General features: G+C 44.2%; 1 protein-coding gene across 1 annotated transcript in view; it reads right to left on the bottom strand.

The window, feature by feature from the left end:
• Positions 1 to 20,094, bottom strand: part of TNRC6B (trinucleotide repeat containing adaptor 6B) — a 229,753-nt gene that overhangs the window by 181,697 nt on the left and 27,962 nt on the right. The window contains exons 2-3 of the mRNA XM_036759875.1: positions 11,162 to 11,234; positions 2,695 to 2,785 (exon numbers count right to left, since the gene is read on the bottom strand). Coding sequence (XP_036615770.1) covers positions 2,695 to 2,739 — 45 coding nt within the window. The 5' untranslated portion in view covers positions 2,740 to 2,785; positions 11,162 to 11,234. The remainder of the gene's footprint in view (positions 1 to 2,694; positions 2,786 to 11,161; positions 11,235 to 20,094) is intronic.

Below are 20,094 nucleotides of genomic sequence, written 5' to 3'. Positions count from 1 at the left end.
ATGGGTTTCCCAACAGGGATCTTCAAGCAAAGGCTACACGGCTGCTTCCTTTATGGAGACACTTCAGAGGGGATTTTCAGTCAGGTATGGCTCAGACCAGATGAAGGCCTTGAAAGTCTCTTCCACCCCTGCAATTCTTTTTCGTAGTTTTCCTAACATCAAATCCATATGGCCTTGATAGAAACCTAAACTGGTTATAGGAAGTATCTTCCTTAAATACCATTATAGCCTCTTTGCTACTTTTGCTTTTTTCCTATTTATTAATTGATAAATTAGGGTACAATAGTGATTTTATATATTTATTATAATAGTATGGATCACAATAAAATGTGACAAGTCCTCAAAGAGATGGGAGTGCCAGATCATCTTATGTGTCTCATGAGGACCCTGCATGTGCGCCAAGAAGCAACAGTTAGAACTGAAGATGGGATGACTAATTGGTTTAAGATTGGAAAAGGAGTTCAACAAGGCTGTACGCTGTCACCTTATTTAACTTATATTGCAGAGTACATCCTGTGAAATGCCAGGCTAGATGAATCAAAAGCTGGAATCAAGGTTTCCAGGAGAAATATCAACAATCTCAGTTATGCATACAATACCACTCTGATGGCAGAAAGTGAAGAGGAATTAGGAAACCTCTTGATGAGGGTGTAAAAGCTGGCTTGAAGCTTAACATAAAAAAAACTAAGATCTTGGCAACTGGTCTCATCATTTCCTGGCAAACAGATGGAGAAGAAATGGAAGTAGTGTCAGATTTTATACTCTTGGGCTTGAAGATCATTACCGACTGAGACTGTAGCCATGAAGTTAAAAGATGCCTGCTCCCTGGAAGGAAAGCTATGGCAAATCTGGACAGCAGACTAAAAAGCAGAGACATCACCTTCTTGACAAAGGTCTGTATAGGCAAAGCTATGGTTTTTCCAGTAGCGATATATGGCTATGAGAGCTGCATTACTGACACTTTTGAATTGTGCTGCTGGTGAGGACTTTGGAGAGTCTCTTGGACAGCAAGGAGATAGAATCAGTCAACACTTAAAAACATTAACGCAGGCTATTCACTGCAAGGTCAAATACTGAAGCTGAAGCTTAAATACTTCAGCCACATAATGAGAAGATAGGACTCGCTGAAAAAGACCCTGATGTTGGGAAAGACGGAAGGAAAAAGAAGGAAGGGATGACAGAGGATGAGATAGAGAGATAATGTCATAGAAACAACAAACATCAGCTTAGACAGACTCTGAGAGATAGTGGAGGACACAAGGGCCTGGCATGCTGTATGGTTCATGGGGTCATGGAGAATCAGACATGACTGATGGACTTAACAACAACAGTGATTTTTAATCACATGTGAAATTTAAATCGATCTTTTTTCAAAATTATAAAAGTGGGTGGCCAGGAATGAGGGGTAGAATGAGGTTGATTGAAAAGGGAGAGCCTAAAAGCAAAAAAACCAATTAGGAGACTAACAGTATTCTAGGTTAGAGAGAAATAAAGGTCTGAACCCACGTGGTGATTGTGTGAGTGGGCTTCAAGGGCCATCAGCTCCAAACCTGTCATTTTAAAGATGAGAAAACTGAAGCCCAAAAAGGTGAAGTGATTGCCCAGCAGCACCGGTAGAAAGCAAGAGAGGCAGTGTGTGAACCCAGGTCCTCTGAGACCAAAGTCAACGCTCCTTCCCAAAGACCATTTTGGTCTAGTCCTGGCTACTCTCTCGAGGAGTCCCTTTAAGGAGAAAGATCCAGATGCTCTACATGGCTACAAATAGACCTCCCCACCCCCACCCAGCTCTGTACCAAAAAAACCCTCCAGAGTAAGTTCAGATGTTATATAGCCAAGATCGATCTAGAAGAAACAAAGGTGGTGCCCCTGGGCAGCTGTCCTCAGTAGAGAAAATGAAGACACGAGGGGCAAAAGAGCATCTAACTATGAGGAAAAAGCCCGGGTTCCGAGAAGCCCAGGGAAACACTCCAGAGCAAGGGAGCAATTTATAAGCCTAGCAGGCATAACCCTGGAAGAGAGCATACGCCAAGGGCAGACTAAAGGTCTGCTAGAAGAACTGGAGGAACCTGGGGGATGTATGCTTTGGGGAGGGTGCCCCAAACTGTTCATTCAATTAAGATATTTTTAAAATCTAGATATCTGGCTTGGCAAAATGAGCACGCAGTATCAATGTTTCTGATGACAGGTGCTCTGTAACGCAGCCTGATCCAAAAGTCTCCCAAGTAGCTACAGGAGCCTCAGTCAAGAGGTGGAAGGGACATCAGAGGACATCTAGGACGACTGGTCCCATTTTAGAGAGGAAGAGAATGAGGCCCAGGGACAGGGCAGGGATTTCCCTTGGGCACATGATAGGCTACGGGGTGATTAATGTCAATGGTGAGAGATGGTTCACCTCGCAGTAACTTCTTAAGGTAACAGATCATTCTTCAATGAAAATTTATTTGAAATACATCTTAAACAAGTTTCAAAACAAACTATGATTTAGAATACCTCACGTTACTCATCTATACAAGCAAACTACAGGTGAGATGATAAGGGAATATAACTCTTAAGACAAGCAGCACATGACAGGTGCTCCATCAATCTCAGCTGACAAGAAGAACGGTGTTTCCCATGCCTCCCCCTCCCTCAGAGACACCTCCTTGGTGTCCAGAGCGACGCTTTAACCACTGAACCCCTTAGGCCTTCACTGACCTCCGAGTAGCTTTCTTCCAATATTTCTCCCTCATCGGTTTGCATGGGAACAGAATCTGTGCAAAACTCTGCAGAAACACACAAATACGGCCTAAAAGAAACAGAAAGTAGAAAGGAAAAAATACAATGAAATCACCACACAAAAAGAGAATGTTGTTTTCAAAGGGTCTGCTGAAATCACATGTGCCTGGGACCATGAATAACTCAAGTGTTGGCCTTTAATTAGTTGGCAGTTTATTTTGTGAGATCTGGGGAATGGGGGCACTGAACAAAGCCAGATTTTTCGATTTTATTTGGCTAAGTATTTCAATTGCTTGGGCCCCTTGAGCTGATGTTTTTATGCTTAACATTCTCAGTGTTTTATTAGGTGGTGTTAAAATGTGTTGTAATTACTGTCCCTACATTAAAAAAAATTTTAAATGATATTTAGATAACAAATCGTACCCTAGTTAACTAGAATAAGTTTGTTGCTTACAATACTACAGAAGTTATCATTTTTCCTCTAAAAAGGTTAAATGAATCAAGTTTATTATAATGAGTTTATTAATAAGTTGATTACAATTTTATTAAAAAGTGACAGACTTGAAAACTTCTGAAAGCACTGTTTTTAATTAATTAAAAAATGATCCCTGATGAATAATTATTCATATATAACACAAATGCCTTATACAATCCAAGTATAAATATTTTTGAATCCCTAGTAATTTTTAAGTGCACCCCATCCAGAATACAACATGAAAGAGACAAAGGAATGTTTTCTCTGGGTAATCTATCCCTGTTTCCAAGGTCTTCGTTTATACGCATGGTTTCAATCGGTATTACGGCCTACAGGTAGACAAATTCTCTGTCACCATAAGGTGCAGTGTATCAGTCAAGCAGTCAACAAGCATAAATGCCTACTATGTTCTAGGCAGGCTCTGTGCTGGGTGCTAGATTTGCAAGAGACAAAAAAAAAACCAGGGTTTGCCCTCAAGAAAGATGGTAGGAAGTCCTCACATCATTTCTGATGCCATTACTATCACAGGTTCTATTTCACCTAGGAATGGCATAAATCTAAGAAGCTGAAGACATAATGGATGGTTCCAGAAGGTGGGTCTCACTACAATCATATTACAAGTGGCCTTGGAAGACCTGCTTCCCTCCTACTCTGTGTATGGTCCCTTCAAGGAAAGGGAGAAGATACTTTGTCTTTCCTTCTAACATTGTGCTTTTAGAGCTTTCACTTTGGACTCTAAAGCATTAAGTGGGAAGGGAACAATGGCGGGCTCTTCACAAATGCTGGTGCTCAGGACAGTCACCCCCACAGCGACATATGCACAGCTGCTATCTTTCTGCTAGCCATGCCTTCCCTCCCTTCTTCTTTCTATTGTTCCAAACCTTCCCACTAGGGTGCAGCTCAAGTCCCACCTTCTCTAAGTACTCTAAATCAGGCCATTCTCCCTTCTTCCTGTTTCTATTGTAGCTCTACTCAGCAGCCCATTTTAACCCTTATTGGCCCATTTTAACCGTGTGTGTGTGTGTGTGTGTGTGTGTGTGTGTGTGTGTGTGTGTCCTGAACTAAACTGTAAGCTATTTAAAGGCAGGGACTGAATCTTTTATATGCTTTGTGCTCCCTCTACAGAGAAGGCATTCAACAAAACTTGTTGCCTAAATGAACTTCCAAATGGAGGTTTCCTGCTCAGAATTTTCCCACCCTTCATTCAGCCCCATATCTCTGGCTCCACACAGGATGTGTCCTTTTGAATGCCCCAAGTGCACCTGAAACTTAACATGTCCAAAATGGAAGTCAATCTCTTGGGCCAACCTTTTCGTACTAGCTCTAAGACCATCATTCACTCTCTCTTAAGCTTTTTACCAACTTTATTTCTTGCTGCTCTCCAGTGTACTCTGCTCCAACTCACCAGAACTGCCCACCCTGACCCCCACACAACTTTCTTGTCCCTGACACGGTAACTTTACACATTCCTCATACCCCGCCCCATCTGAAATGTCCTCCCTTCCTCAACGATCCATGTCTCTGTCCTCCTTTAAAAACACAGACGATAACAAGTCTGAGGGGAAGCAACATCCAATTAACCTGAAATGACTCAGCTCCTTTTCCCATGCACAGTGAATTCTGGTGCATTCACTGTGGCACTGCTTTGCTGGTGTTCCTACTTTTCAGGTGGGCACACTCTACGGCTCTCAACTACATCAAGTCTCCTGAAGTCCATTTTACAGGCACTACACTGGATACCGGTATCTAAGTGGGATTTTAGCAAACTGGCTCATAGTATTTCCCTGGCAGGAGAAGACAATAAGGGGAGCATGTTTGTGGGATCTGAGTATTCAGGGAGTATCAGGTCAAGGCAGTAACTTAACTTAAGGAAGGAGAAGGGGGAAAGAAGGAAGGTCCTAGCAGAGCTGGGAGGAGGAGCCAAATAATGCTAAAGTCATCACAGGATTAAGGACATGTCTGCGTCCGAATTCTAACTCCATTGTATCATTTCATCACAGGTCAGTCAGTAGGTCAGAACATGTGGCAAATGCTGACCACATGGGCAGTCCTGAACTTATAAATGCTCAGCACACAGTACAGAAGTCACTACATGTTGATGACTAACGAAAAGTGGTATCATGTGGTATCTGTCCTGGGTTTTCCATAAAATTTAGAAGAAAGTAATTTTTAAAAGCTCATCTCCATTTGAGAACAAATGAGATAATAAACTAATTTAATACTCAGAATTAAACTCAAGCCAAATTCCATACCTAGTAACCAGAACATTGCTTTCTAAGTTTCATAGACCGAAGCAACGGTCACCAACTTTTACATCCTAAATTCCAGTACTTGAAAACATTTGCATTTGGCCTGGTGTATACGCACTCAAAATAGGTGTAGTGGGTTCTATAGTTTAAATTTCCATCCATGTCTCTAAAGGTTCATTCATTCAACAAACACATACTGGTAGCTTGGGATGTATGAAGCACTATATAGAAAAATGACTAAGACCCTAAACCTCAAAGAGCTTACAATTAGCTACAGAGAAAAGCCACTGAGAAAGAATGAGAACCCAAGGCAGAATGCACCAAGTGCTAAGATGGGAATGTGAACACATGGCTAGGAAAGTTCAGAAGAGAGGACAAGCAGTGGTGGCTGGGGAAAACCAGAGAAGGCTTCCTGGAAGAGGGGGCACTGGACATGGACTTTTCTGTAAGGGGTTGGTGCCGACCCCGGGTCTGTTAGTACCACCAGCACCTGGCCTGTGCTTGGGGGGACACAGACAGGTCTCATAGGAGAGACCCAGTTGGCCATTACCTAATGCTGCTGACCATTACCTAATGCAGTGCCTTGTTACTTTACTAGGACGTCTTTGATACTTTACTGGGACATCCTGCCTCATGTCCCACGTAGCCCACGTAGCTCTGATACAGAGATGCTGACTATATGGCAACATTCCCGATTATTCCCATGCCCATGCGGATGCCTGTACTGCAACATTTCTGTTCTTTCCCATGCTGTCATCATCATAATCATTGGCCCCTTGCTTATGATCACGCATTGCAAACCCTATAAGAACGGATGATTTCCCCCAATAAATCAGAGTTGCTCCCACCTTGACTCCTGCTTCATTCATTGTGTGCCGAGACAGGTCCTTGGTGGACAAGGACCCCCTCAGAGGAGACCATAACACTTTTCCGAAAACACTTTTGGACTGTGTATACAAGCAGGAAAAGGGAAGCCAAATTAAGATAAGACAGTCCCTGCCTGCCTGGCCCTTGTGATCTAGTCAAAGAAAATGACCTATACACAAGTAACTCAAACAGTTCATTTCTGCAGCACGTTAATGGAGGGTAAACAAAGTACTCCGTGAGGTCCAAGGGAAGAAAGGTCAATGTATGGAAAGAGGAAGGACAGGGGGAAGGCTTCTGGAAGGAAGCAGGAGCTACAGCTGGGATGGTGGGGGTGGGGGAAGGACAGTCCATCTGGACTGGGAATGACCTTGAATATCAGACCCACACTCATTTTCCCCTTTGAGGAGAGGCCTGTCTTTCCTCCAGCACTTAAGTGTTGGGGCTCTGCCCTGCCCCGTCCTGCACACCTTCCCCACAGAGGGCAGGCTGGTCGAAGGCATGGATTGTTTGTGGCTCTGCCTAGAATGGCAGGCAGCCTGAGCTGATGCCCATTCAATGCCTGCTGGACAGAACTGGATGGAGTCATCACCAGCGGCCAACAAGGAGCCAGGGAACATGGAGCTGAGGAGGATGGCCATCAGACTGGTGCACCAAAAAAAGACTCCCTCAGCAGCACAGTGGGAAGGACAGGCGGAGAGTAGAAGGAGAGGACAGCTAAGACTGTGGAAGGAGAATTAACAGTAACCTAAGGGAGAAGGCAAAGCAAAACCCAGCATGGGGTGTGTGTGTAGAGGGCCCCACCACCCCACACAGAAGGGGACCCTATAGCTCCTGGACAGGCTGACGCACCATCAAAATGTCCACTAGCATTGGCTGCAGCCCCGCAGTCCCTGTCCCTTCAGCGATGCTTGAGTGCTATGACTTGTCTCCAGTAAGATGCAATGCTGGAAGGGGCTTTCTCCACTCGGAGGCCATGGGGCCTGAGAAAGGGCCTCAGTCCTTGGTTTCCTTCTGAATTCCTTCTTTCCCCTTCTAGATGAAGGAGATGGGAGCCTCTGAAAGCTCAAAATGGCACCCTGGCATTGCTGCATGCCACAGCCAGCATGGCATTGGTGCCCAGAGGAAGCTGAGACAAGGACCGTCCAGCAGAGATATGAACTTGGGGGCCAATGCCGTGTCAGAACTGCATGAGACTGAGCCTCCCTCCCCAATAACTGAGGTGGATGGGAGGGGGGATTGAGATCTTTGAAGTAAATGTCTCTCGGACAAAGCTCACCAATGCTAAGTGGCTAACTGGAACTGGGGAGCTTTGTCACCGGCCCCATGTGCCTGACATCCAGTGGGGGCTAGCGTAATAGTGCCCTCAGAGGCTCCTGGAATCCTGAGGGACAGAGGTAGCAGACTGGGAAGGAAGGCCTCACTGTAGTATCAACACAGGTGAGTCATGGGGCCAGTGAGAGGAACAGCTGTCGCAAGGAAGAACAGACACTGAGAGGAAAATAACCAGCTTAGTTTAAACTCACTGAGCTGACATCCACAGCAAGGCAGACATGTTGGTCACAGCCTGGGGAGATTAAGGCTGTGGAGCAGAGATCTGGGAGGTGGGCAGGCACTCCTGGATATCATCTTCTCTCATGCATTTTCAACCTCACCCTCACCCCTAGCTCCCGATAATCTGCTTATAAACAGGCTCAGGCCCTCTTCTGAAAGGCCTTAGCTCCGGCTGGGTGGCGCAGCTGACAGAGAGCTGGACTGGCAGTGAGGAAGGCCTGTGTTCAAATCCTGCCTCGGACATGTCCTGCCTCAGTTTCCTCATCTGCATAATGAGATAATAACTGCATGGGCCTCCCAGGGTTGCTGTGAGGATAAAATGAACTGATAATTGTAAAGCACTATTTAAATGCTAGCCATCATCATCATCATCATTTTTACCATCTCTTAAACATGTGATGCCTCTGCTTTGGCAGTGCCCTGCTCCCCCCTGCTCACAATCCAAGTTTCCTTCTGCCCCTCTACATGACTGTCTGCCACGGTTAGCAGTGACCTCTTCTGTGCCAGGTGACCTCGGGGCAATGCTTCAACTCTCTTTCTCCAGCCCTTCATACTGGAGATTCTCTCCTCTTTAGCCACCTGGGGGTGGGGAGGAGTCTGATCTCCTTACTGGACTGAAAACTCCATGAGAGCAAGGACTACATCCTATTTAATCATTCTGTCTCTCCCAGTGCCTGGCACAGTGCTCTGCATACAGCTAGTGCTTAATAAATGGTTGTGGTTGGCACTGCTACATCATAGAGGTGATAGCTGAAGTTCTGAAAGTTAAATGAGAATGCCAAGGGACTGCGTAAAGAGATGAGTGGACAGAGGAAAGAAATGGCAGGAATAGCTGCCTCAAGGGGTCAGGCAAGAGAAGCAACTGACAGGCTTAGTGAGTTTAAGGAATCAGATGCAACAGAGAGATCAGCGAGAATGAGGATGAGGACTGGCAAAGGTGAGGCTGCTGCCTCTGGTGCCTGGGAGGACTGACGGTGCCCTTCAGCAGAGGGCCATGGACAGCAAGGTGCGGATGGGGGATGAGGTGCAGATGAGGGAGAAGGCAAGGGAAGCGTCAGGGTGGACGTTGGCATCAGTGTGCTCACTCATATTCCAAAACTTACCCCTCAGAAGGAGCATTTCCACGTACCCAGGAGAACCCAACGGCGTCCACTATGAGGTCACAGCACACACACACAGAAAATGCACAACACACTGCCTTCAGAAATGCATTCCTTGTCTGTGCCTCCGTCTGAACTCCTACCTGTTTTTCCTCTTGTGAATGTTTTAAAATGAGACAGTGGCACTCTTTGGGAGAAATCACTTAAAAAAAAAAACTGAACAAAAAAAAACTCAACCTGGAACAAATAAGCATAACCAAGCAGAAAAATCTAAGTGTGGCCATGTCCAAAATGTCCATCTCTTTCCACTTCTGGGTCCCCCGTCCTCTGCTAGCAGGTGGGTGACGTCCTTCATCCTCTGTTGCTGGGACAAGGGGCCGGTCACCGCAGGGGGCAGAGTTCTAAGTCTTTCAAAGGGCATTTCATGACCAACATCACTGTCCTCACAGAAATGGTTCAAACTACCCAGGACTCTCCAAAATTGTCTCTCTGAGTCATCTCTCACAGGGTAATAACATTCCACCATATTCACTTCCGGCAGTTTGTTCAGACGCCCCTCTGTGTCTAAGAGGCAATCTAAGGCACCCATGTACAGTCTAGGTCTTTTCTTTTCTCCCTGACCTGCAAGGTTCAGGAAATCTGCTTTCCTGGTGATTATTCCCTCCTCAGTGTTGGCCTCCCTTTTCACCTCTCCCCTTCTACACTGTTTCATACCCACGCAATGTAATTGTTCTTTCCTATAACTGTATAGCAGCCACGAGCCACGCTGCTTCCTGAGCAATCTCCCACCTAAATATTCTTGCTGTGTTCATTCTGCTGGGAATGCCCTTTCCTCCTTGTTGAAGTTCAACCCATGATTCATTTCTCCGAGCCATTTTTCAGTCTCATCTCCAATTCTCTACTTCTTTCTTCTCGTTTTAGAGAAAGATATGTCCTCAATCCAATCTCTACTGATGCCTCCTCTAAGACCTGGCCCCATCAATCACCCCTTGATGTCACCTTCACTGTGGGAGAAAGAACACTGTATCGGAAGTCAGAGGACCTGGGTTCAAAACCTAGCTCTGCTACTTAGCATCTGTAACTTGGGCAGGTCACTTCAAAGCTCTCTGGGCCTCAATCTCCTCACCTGTAAAATGCGGCAGGTGAACTGGATGACCTCCAAGGGTCCTTCCTATGATCCTACCTACACACGTGCTTCAGTCAGTCCATTCTTGTGAGAAAAAAAATTCTTCTGTTGCCTTCTCTACTCCATTCAGCTATTTCCTCATCTGCTTTCTCCCCACATCACATTCAAGAACCTGGACTCTGTTCCATGTGCAATGGGGAGCCAGTGATGGGTCAGAACCCTGGGTTCTTATTTAAAGTTCCTGCCCCATTCATTCTTTAAGAAATGGGAGGATGAGTTTTGTTTCCACAGAACTAAAGGTGTACTTCCCCGCCCCCACCCCAGTTTTAGCAGAAACCAGGCCTCAAGGTCAGTCAGGTGAGAGGTTAGAGCCTTTGAGAAGGCAGTCAGGGGCATCAGAGAGGCCAAACTGCTTGAACCAGTTCAAGCTTATCTAGGGTCTGGTCTTGGTCAAGAATCCAGGCCTACTGATTTACATAATTTGCATATGTTAAAGAGCGAAAGTAGGGGAAGTAAAAGAACATAGTTTAATCCTAAACTAAGACAAGGAAAATCTGATTAACTTCACTTTTGCTTCTGTATCCATGTTATCCTACCTATATAAACTGTATAACCTATGTAAAAAATAAAGATTGTAAACTAACCATAACTCTAGCAGGAGTAGAGGGAATGGTTACCCCTGCTCCTGCAGCTGTATCAGTGTGAGTATTCCAGCGAGCACCACACCCGCTCTCTCAAGGAGTGTAATAAAACGCTTTCCTCTGCCCACTCTAGTCCTGAGTTCTTTGGGTAAGAATGGGCAAATCACATGGATTTTCTTAAGGGAGATTTTCTTAAGGTTAAGAAAAAGAAAGCAATGAACAGTGGAAACTTGTCTCAGGCTTACTTCCTCATCCTGCCTTGGGGAGTCCTGTGATTCCCCACTGCAGTGTTAAGAGGGGAACCACTCAGCCTTCCCTAGGGATTATCACAAGGTTCTTCCTCAGGACTTTGGCCCTGCCTAGGAAGTCCAGTGATACCAAAAACCACGTTTCTCACAATTCTAAGTACAGAATTGATACAAATGTATTAGGTTTACCTTTGACGGTATCCTAGGGCTCTTGAAGCCCGTGAGGATCAATCCAGGCTACATTCAGTGCAAAAACAAAATCCTGAAAAGAGAAGACAATCTCCATCAGTGGTGTTGATAGCACTAATTTATACAAAATTATAGGAATTTAACATGGTAACATCTCATCAAGATGAAAAGTCCAACAAAATAATAGTAACATTTCTTAAAAAACACCAGAGCATAAGTTTAGGTCTTGTGATTTTATTATTTAGTTTTACTTAAAAAAATAAAAGACTTTCCTCCCTTAATTCAAGTTGCCAAAAAAACAAAAAAAACCAAAAACCAAACCAAAACCAACCCACACAGAACATGGTCAGAGTTGTGTTCGTTTGCCAGAATCAGAGGGACTTAAAAGGGACCTGAGAAGTCAGCTGGTCCACAACTAATCAGAGGTCGAAATGGCCTGATTTCCAAAGACGTGTGAAGGAATGCATTGTTCAGTGAGACTGACAAGGGCACTAGGCTGCATCTTTAGAACTGTCCTGAATACACAAGTCTGAAGACAAGAACAGGACCAAGACTCTTTTCCATTCTGAGCCCCATGGAAATTCATTTTCAATTGGCATTTGTAACCACTGCCCCAAAAGTTTGTGACTATGTGGAATGCTGTGTTTTAGTCCAAGGCCCACATTCATGGTGTGCATTAAGGCTGCGAAGAGTTCTTTCTCCCTGCAGCAGCCTAGCGAAATAACTAGTATAAAATATTAATATGAACCTAGCTTCCTCAGCTCCAGAACATAACTGGATGGGTATGCTGACCCAACACCCCCTTTCAAGTCAGATGAAATCTATACTCCCATGATTCACAACCCTAATGGCAGCCGCCATTTACAACATAAACAGGTTGTAACTCTGAAACTCCAAGTCTTGTATTTTAGTATGGTGCATTTGAAAACTTGTTTCCTTCCTCTTTGGCTACTTGCCCGACTTCAAGCCTGAAGACAGAGATGGGAGGTGGGGGGAGGGGAAGCCAGAGGAAACAAAGCCAAAGCTCTCAGGGGTGTGGCTCCCCCTCCTCCAGAGAAACAGTCACCAAGGGCCAAAGATCTTCCCCCCAACGTGAATGGCGGGGGAAGAGGCAGCAATCAGGAGGAGAGAGGGCAGTCTGGGCAGGCCACATCTGCCTGGACCAGATGTGCAAAGAGGTATCTAGCCTCCTCACAATAATGCTAAATCCAGAGACGCATCACACAGCAGCCGAAGAGCTTAGTCACAAATACAGGAGTTTATTAAGAATTTAAGATATGGCCGTAACGCTTTTGCAGGACCTCAAGTTGGAGAAGGCACTGGGGCAAGATGTTGTTTGCTATTTTTAAATAACAAAGAGCTCCAGGAAATGGACACATTTTACTTCAACTCTAGATTCCAAATCATTGTCTATAGTAAACTATCCTGTTCAGACAGAATATCAGCTTTTAGATTCTGCCTTGGAACTTTATTTTTGAGCAAATGTACTAAAAATTTTCCTTTTTAAAAATTATTTTTTAATTAAAACTTTATATAAAGATGAAATAGATGAAGCATGTGAAAAAAAAACGTTTAAGGACCAGATGCCATTTCCCCAGTGGAATCCAGTTTAGTAACTAAGCAATCCTCTCTCACTGAAGGATGAGCGACTATCACGCTGTACAAGGCGGATCACAGGCCATAACATCTTGGAGAGGCCTTAGAACTTCGGACCATTCTGGCCATTAGAATTCAGCCAAGTATCAGACCAAGCAAATGGGAAACATGATTTCAAACCAATCTTCTACACTCCTTATTAATCTCCAAACAGCTGCTCCCCTTTCCTAGTCATCATCTTTCCACTGTCCAGACAATATTGCCCCTTCCGTTTTCCTTCTAGCCCCAAAGTGCTGTTCCCCCTTCACCCTTTTCAGATAATCCTGAAGGCCCAGTCTTTTCTGTTGATGCAGAGCAGAGCTGATTCTGGAGCATTACCACAGATCTTATTAACGCTGGGAATAATAACTTAATGGGTATAGCCTCTTCTGTAGTTTGGGGAGCACAACACATCTTTCTGACAGTAAACCACTTTTCTTCCTGAGCCTGGCTCCAGGTTCCTCCGTGACGGGCACAGTTGCTGGTGCCATCTCCCTGGGATGTCCCTCAGCTCTCATTTCAGCTCCTGGGGCCACCTCCTGGTCAGCTTTAGTGTCTGCCATCTTCACAGACGACTGTCAGATCCCCCGAAGTTTTTTCTTACATTCTATTTCAATAGGATACTGAATCTCACATTCTGATTAAAGTTGAATCTCTAAACCTTCTCTAATACTCTCAAACTGTTTATACTTATATATGTACAAAGCTGTGGTGTAAGTGTTGTAAGAAATTCAAAATCCAAATCAGGATTCTGTTTTAAAAAAACAAATCAATCAATAAGAACTTGTATTGTAAGAACAGCACTGGACTTCAGATCAAGAAGTCCAGCCCAACATTTAATGGGCACAAATCACCCTCCCCCTTCTGGGTCTTATGCTTCCTGTATTTTGGGAGTAACACTACTTGTAATATCTACTTCATGTGGTTGCTAATGAAGAAATTACTTCATTTAAAAAAGTTATATAAATGGAAATTATTAAGTAAGTATGTCCTGCTGCTCAATATGTTAGTGAGGGAGACAAAATTAATATACAGGGAGCAATTCAAAAGCAAGCAAATGCTTTCAAACTATTCGGTACTAACTAAAAATACACTAGGAATTCGTAGATCAACATAAGCTCAAAGTCTGAGGAGGCTTCTTGAAACAGGCTGGACCTTGGGTGTGAAGGACAGGTAGGATCCAGACAGGCAACAGTGGAGGAGGAAATATCGTGAACAACAAAAGCTCAGAGACAGAGATGAACATGGCAGAAGCCACTGACTCTGAGGACCGTAATGGATCCTTACTACATCTATCAGAGCCTTCCTTCTAGGGTGCAAAAGCCACAGGCTCTGCAGGTATTTCTGGATTTTAACAGGTGCTGGGCACCTCCCTCGCCAAGGCCAAAAAGGGAGGCGGAGAAGGTTGGCTTCCTTGGGCAATCCCCAGCAGCATACGCTTCAGGTCTTCTCATCTCCAGCGTCCCTTGTTCTAAAGGGCTGCAAAGGTTCCCCCAAATCACTGCCCGCCCCTGCTTCGATGCATCCCTTAGCAGCAGCAAAATGTTCTCATTGTCACAGATTTCACATCCACTTTATTCACGTTTTTCTTTGCCAATAACCATGGGAGTTTGTTCTATTTACGTACAGGGTAAAACCAGTTCCTTAATGCATCATATGCCATGAATCTAAATGCCATAAACCCAAACTATTTTCTGGAATTACTGCAAAGGATTATAGGAAGTTTGCCTATAGCTCATCTCTGGCCAATAAAACATACTACTAGCACAAGAAAAGGGGCCTTTGCTGTTCAGAGTGGTTAAATTGTTTTCAGAAAGGCCAGGCAAAGTGCTCATCAGCAGACTTTCCATTTGACTCCCTGCCCTAAGATGATTCCACTCTAAACGTGCTCACTGCTTCATAGAGCTTTTGCTGCCTGACGGTATTTCATCACCGTAAACAACAGGTGATGAATTCACAGACAGAAATCGAAAATGCTTCTTTGACTCTTGGGATAAAAAGGAATAATGAAAAACGCAGCCTGATGAAAAGCTATCTATGTTTTTCCTGTCTGAAGGTTAATCTAGATTAAGAACTCTTAACAGAATAAAAAAGATCCCTTTCAAGGGAAAGTGAAACTAAAACTAAAACCAAGAGGGAACTGGGCTGTTGACATGACTTCTAAAAATAAACATTGATTATGACACACACTTTTCTGACACTTCTGCATGTGCACAAGCTGTCCCAAAGGCCAAAGGGATTTACTGATTTCATGGACATTCGGAACGCCAGAGATATCAATCAGAGCCTTGAACTCACTGAATTGCTTCAATTATTCAACTTTTAAGACACAAAGGATTGGGAAAAATCGTATCTGAGGTTTTACTTCTTTTTAAACAGCAGCCTCTAGCTCTGGAATCTTGCAAGCTCTTTTACAAGGTGCCTCCCATCCATCCGGTAAAATCATCCACAAGTCCTTGAAAGCTTCTTCAACAGCTCTCTGGTCAGATCAGGCAAGTCCTAGGACTACAGAGTGGGGGAGGGAGTCCTCCCTGAACACCCCACCCATACCTTCGTCTGAGTCAGGGATGACAGTATTAACCCCGCCATGGCCCAGGCTGGGGGCCAGAGGAGCTCTATTGGACACTCTTCCAAATTCACAATGAGCCATTAATGACTCTTTGCATCTGACCATTCAACCAGTCCTAAATCTAACCTAACTACACATTATGTCATCTGATCCCCATCTCTCCATTTCACCCACAGCAAACAATGACAGGCTAGGCCAAATGCTTTATTAAATTTCAGAAATTTTATCCATAGCATTCTCCTGATGTAGTCACTCTGCCAAAAAAAAAAAAAAAGAAAAGGAAGTAAAGTTAGCCTGGCACTGCCTATTCTTGACAAAGTCATGCTGGGTAAGACCCAATTTCAAATCCAGCCTCAGATGCTTATTAACAGTGTGACCTTGGACAAGTTGCTTAACCCCCGTTTGCCTCAGTTTCCTTTTCTGACAGATGGAGATAATGATAGCACCTATCTCCCAGGACTGTTTATGAAATCTGTAAAGTGCTTAGCACAGCCCCAGGCACATAGCAGGCACTATAAAAGTATTTTATTTTATTATTTTTAATGATGCTATCTAGAATTTCACCAGGAATCAAAGTCAATCACAATTCCTTTTAGTCTGTAGACTCTGCTCTCTTCTGCAGGACACCATTTGGCCTTCCACATCCTGAAGCCCACTCCCTAGTCTTCACAACCTTTCAACGATCACTGGAAGTGAGTCACACTTGCCAGTTCTTTGAATACCTTGGACTAGTTTACCTGGTCCTGGGTACCTGAACCCTCAAAGGCAACTAGGTGCTCTCATACTTTCATCCTACTTATCTCAGGGTTCAAATTCCCAATCGCCATTTTTGGTCCTGCTCTCTCAGTCCACAGACAGTCCATCACAGCCAAGAAAGGAGAGGAAAAGTAAGAGGTCAGGGTTCTGCCATTTACCCTGTGAACAGGTTTAAGAAGTTACAAACAATCTCAGAGTTGGAAGCAAGAAGCAAGGCCCCCTAATTCAGCTCTGACCTGGGTTCCTTCTACAACATTCCTGACAAAGGATCAGCCGGCCTCCCCTTCAAGTCCCCCAGCAAAGAGCAGCCCACTTTCTCTGGGGACAGCATGGCCTTGCTACAACATGCATGCATCGTTCTCAGTTTTACTGGGGCCAAGCAGAGTAAGGACAATCTTGTCTTCCTCATGACAGCCTCCAAATCCCTGGAGACAACAATCATTCTCCACCTAAGTCATTTGTTTAAGCTATACATTCCCATTTACTTCAATCTATCCTGATGCTAATAATATAGCCCTTTCCATTACTGGAATAACTCCAAAGCTTCAATGTTCTAGTATTATAATTAACTATAATTCAAAATAGAATATAAATTCACAGGAAGTAGAGTTAGGTTCCAAAGCCTCAATAATTAAGACTGAAGGGCTTCATGAAGCAGATGGCATTTGGTCTGGAATGCTGGGTAGGATTTCAACAAGCAGAGAGTGAAGGAGGGCTGTAGGGGAGGTGGTCCTCCTAGGGAATGGGCCTCCTTCAACTGGAAAGAAACATACAATGTGTAACAGGAAACAGAGTGAGCCAAGGATGGAATGGTAAGGTAAGACTGGGCAATGAGGTGCTCACCTACAGGTAAGCAGGAGAAGACTACTAAAGGTGTTTAAGAAATGACCCACCTGGGGCAACTAGGTGGCACAGTGAGTAGAGCACTGGCCCTGGAGTCAGGAGGACCTGAGTTCAAATCAGGCCTCAGACACTTGATACATGTACTAGCTGTGTGACCTTGGGCAACTCAACCCCAATAACCCTGACCAAAAAAATAAAAATGAAATGACCCACCTGACCTCATAGTGATGCCTAGGATGGACTGGGGTGAAGAGAGGTGGCGGGGCCTGGTGGCAGTAGGGATGGGCCAAGGGGAAGTACAGCAGAGATTGCACTGAGAACACCACCAAAAGCAACAGCAATCAGAGCCTGCAGAGTATGGCCAAGAAGGCATGGCTGGTGTATGACCCAGGATCGAGTTCTGTGATCTGTAGCTTGTTGGTGCATAGGTGTCAGCATGTCAGCCTCCCTGCTAGACTTGGAGCTTCTGTGGGCACTGGCTCTATTATCTCTCTCTGTATCCCGAGGGCTCAGAACAGTGCCTGGCACACAGCAGGCACTTAACAAATGTTTACTGACTGGCTAACATAACTAAGAAGAGTTAGCATTTTAGAAGTGACCAAAAACGGTCTCACCCCTTCTCCTGCCCCCCACACATACTACCAATGCAATGTTCCTGTGGATAAGGACAGGATTTGCTCATTTCTATCAGTTCAAGTTAGAGGCACTTTCTGCTGTGTATTAGACTCTGCTACGTCTTAGTTGACATGAAGCAGGTCAGAAGGACAATGACAAGGGAGCTAAGACATTTTCCATGATGATCTCATGGTTCTACAAAGCCTCAGAGCAGAATGACATTGGCACCCGGAAAGATGGTGAAGGAAGCATGAACTGTGGGGAAAAGGAACTCTCACTAAGTGGGAAGGAAGCCTGCACTTTTAGCCTAAGAGGGTGTCGCAAAGGCAGATATCAGTCTAAACAAAGATGATACTTTGAAAAAAGGGAGGCGCTCTATAAGAAGGGAGAGAGATACATTTGGAAATGAAGATGAAGGAAAAAAGAACCTTTTAGAAGAAACAAAAGAATGGCAAGAGGAAGTTATTAAACAGGACATGCTGAGTGTCTCACATGCAGAACTAATTAACAGCTCTTATGGGTTTTTTTTTGCAATCATGTAAAACATATTTCTACATTAGTCATGTTGTGAAAGAAGAAACAGAACAAAAGGAAAAAAACCACAGGGGAAAAACACAACAAAAAAAGTGAAAAGCCTGCTTCAATCTACATTCAGACTCTACAGCTCTTTCTCCGGATGTGGATGGCATTTTCCATCATGAGCCTATTGGAATTGTCTCAGATCACTGTATTGCTGAGAAGAGCTAAGTCTATCAAAGTTGATCATCGCACGGTTGTGTTACTGTGTCCTCACGATTTAAAAATGGTCATTTGTATTTAGAAGATCCATGGCTTTACAAGTGTCCATCACCAAATTTTAAAAAGATTATGACATTTTCTTGTATCGAGCATGAAAACCGTGAGTAACTAAGTATTCTTTTACTCCTTAACTATTTAAGGAACTGGACTAAGACTAAGTCACAGTATCTGCTTATGGGTTTTTTTCCCCTCGGCTGGCCTTGGGACTTCACATATCCCACCTGTGCAGCTATGATTGCCTCAATGAGATTTAGCAAGCATCTGAAGAGTCGAGACGTGCAGGAGATTCAGATTTCCCTAGAAGGGATGGATTCCCCTGGTGCCTCTCATACTGACCGATTAAAATGGAGGAGGGGGTGGGAAGCAGTCCCACCTCCAAGGAGTTGCTTCTTTGGAGATACCTAGGCAGAGGCCAGACGACCATTTATATCAGGTAGGTTATAGTGGGGGTTGCTTTAGGCTTATGGGTTGGACGGGACGGACACCAAGGTCTCTTCCATCTTTTCAAATTCTGGGACAAATGACTAAGGGAACCCATTCATGTTCCCACTTACTAAAAATGAAACCCGAAGACATAAAAGTTAGAGGGCAACAGAAAACGAGCTCACATGGATTCAATTACCCTCTTTATGGCAGTCTATCAGATTCACATATCAAGTCCTAAACTCTCTCTTGCCCTCCACTCTCACATCACCAATGAAATGTCCTCCCATAGACTTCTCAAACTCAACAAGTCCAAATCAGAGTTTATTGTTTTCCTCCCCAAGTCTTTCTCTCTTCCAAAAGCCCATATCACTGCTGAGGACACCACCATCCTCTCTCTCATCCAGGCTCACAAGCTTAGTGTCACCCTTAAAGAGGAAAAGATTTCAGAAGAATGAAAAGATTATGGATAGTTCAATTACCAAAAACAAAAGGTCCAAGAAGACAGAAGAAATGTAAGACCAGATATGCCTATTTTATAACCTACAAGTTTATGAGAAAGGTATGTAGCACTTAGCAGCATGCCTGGCACATAGTAGGCACTTAGTAAGTGTTAACTGTCTGACAGAGAAGGCATTCTTGGCGAAAAACTTGACAAAGAACAGGCAGGCTCTTTGGAGGGCATTTCCTACCACAGATTACATCTTTATAGTTGCACAACAGGGATAAAGAAAATGAAATCATTCCACTAGGCCTATTTTTTGTCCCCCCGCCCAAAGAAAACAAAATGCAGCTTTAACAGCTCTCCTCAAAGTGTTTTCCACTTTGTAAAATCATACAAAATTCCTCAACAGCTAGGACTGTTACTATTTTGTTACTCCACCAAAGGAAGTATCCAATAGAAAAACAGATATTTACCATGCATGCAGGACGGTTTCACGATGTCCAAATGAAAAAAGGAATCCCTCTCAATAAACAGACAAGGTAGGTGATGGACTAATTACCCACAGTCCCACAATGATTATAGGCCTCCTTAGAAAAATCAATGGTCCTTCAGAAGAGACTAGCCTCATAAATGAATAAATGATGCATATGGTCCAGATTAGGGGAAGCTAGGTGGTGTGGTGGATTGAGCATCAGGCCTGGAGTCAGGAAGACCAGAGTTCAAATCCAGTCAGAGACACTTACTAGCTATATGACCCTGGGCAAGTCACTTCACCCTGTTTGCCTCAGTTTCCTCATCTAAAAATGAGCTGGAGAAGAATATGACAAACCCCTCCAGTATCTTAGCCAA

This window comes from Trichosurus vulpecula, chromosome 5 (genome assembly GCF_011100635.1).
Source record: "Trichosurus vulpecula isolate mTriVul1 chromosome 5, mTriVul1.pri, whole genome shotgun sequence".
In the NCBI taxonomy this organism is placed as follows: Eukaryota; Metazoa; Chordata; class Mammalia; order Diprotodontia; family Phalangeridae; genus Trichosurus; species Trichosurus vulpecula.
This window is presented reverse-complemented; position numbering and strand designations above follow the sequence as displayed.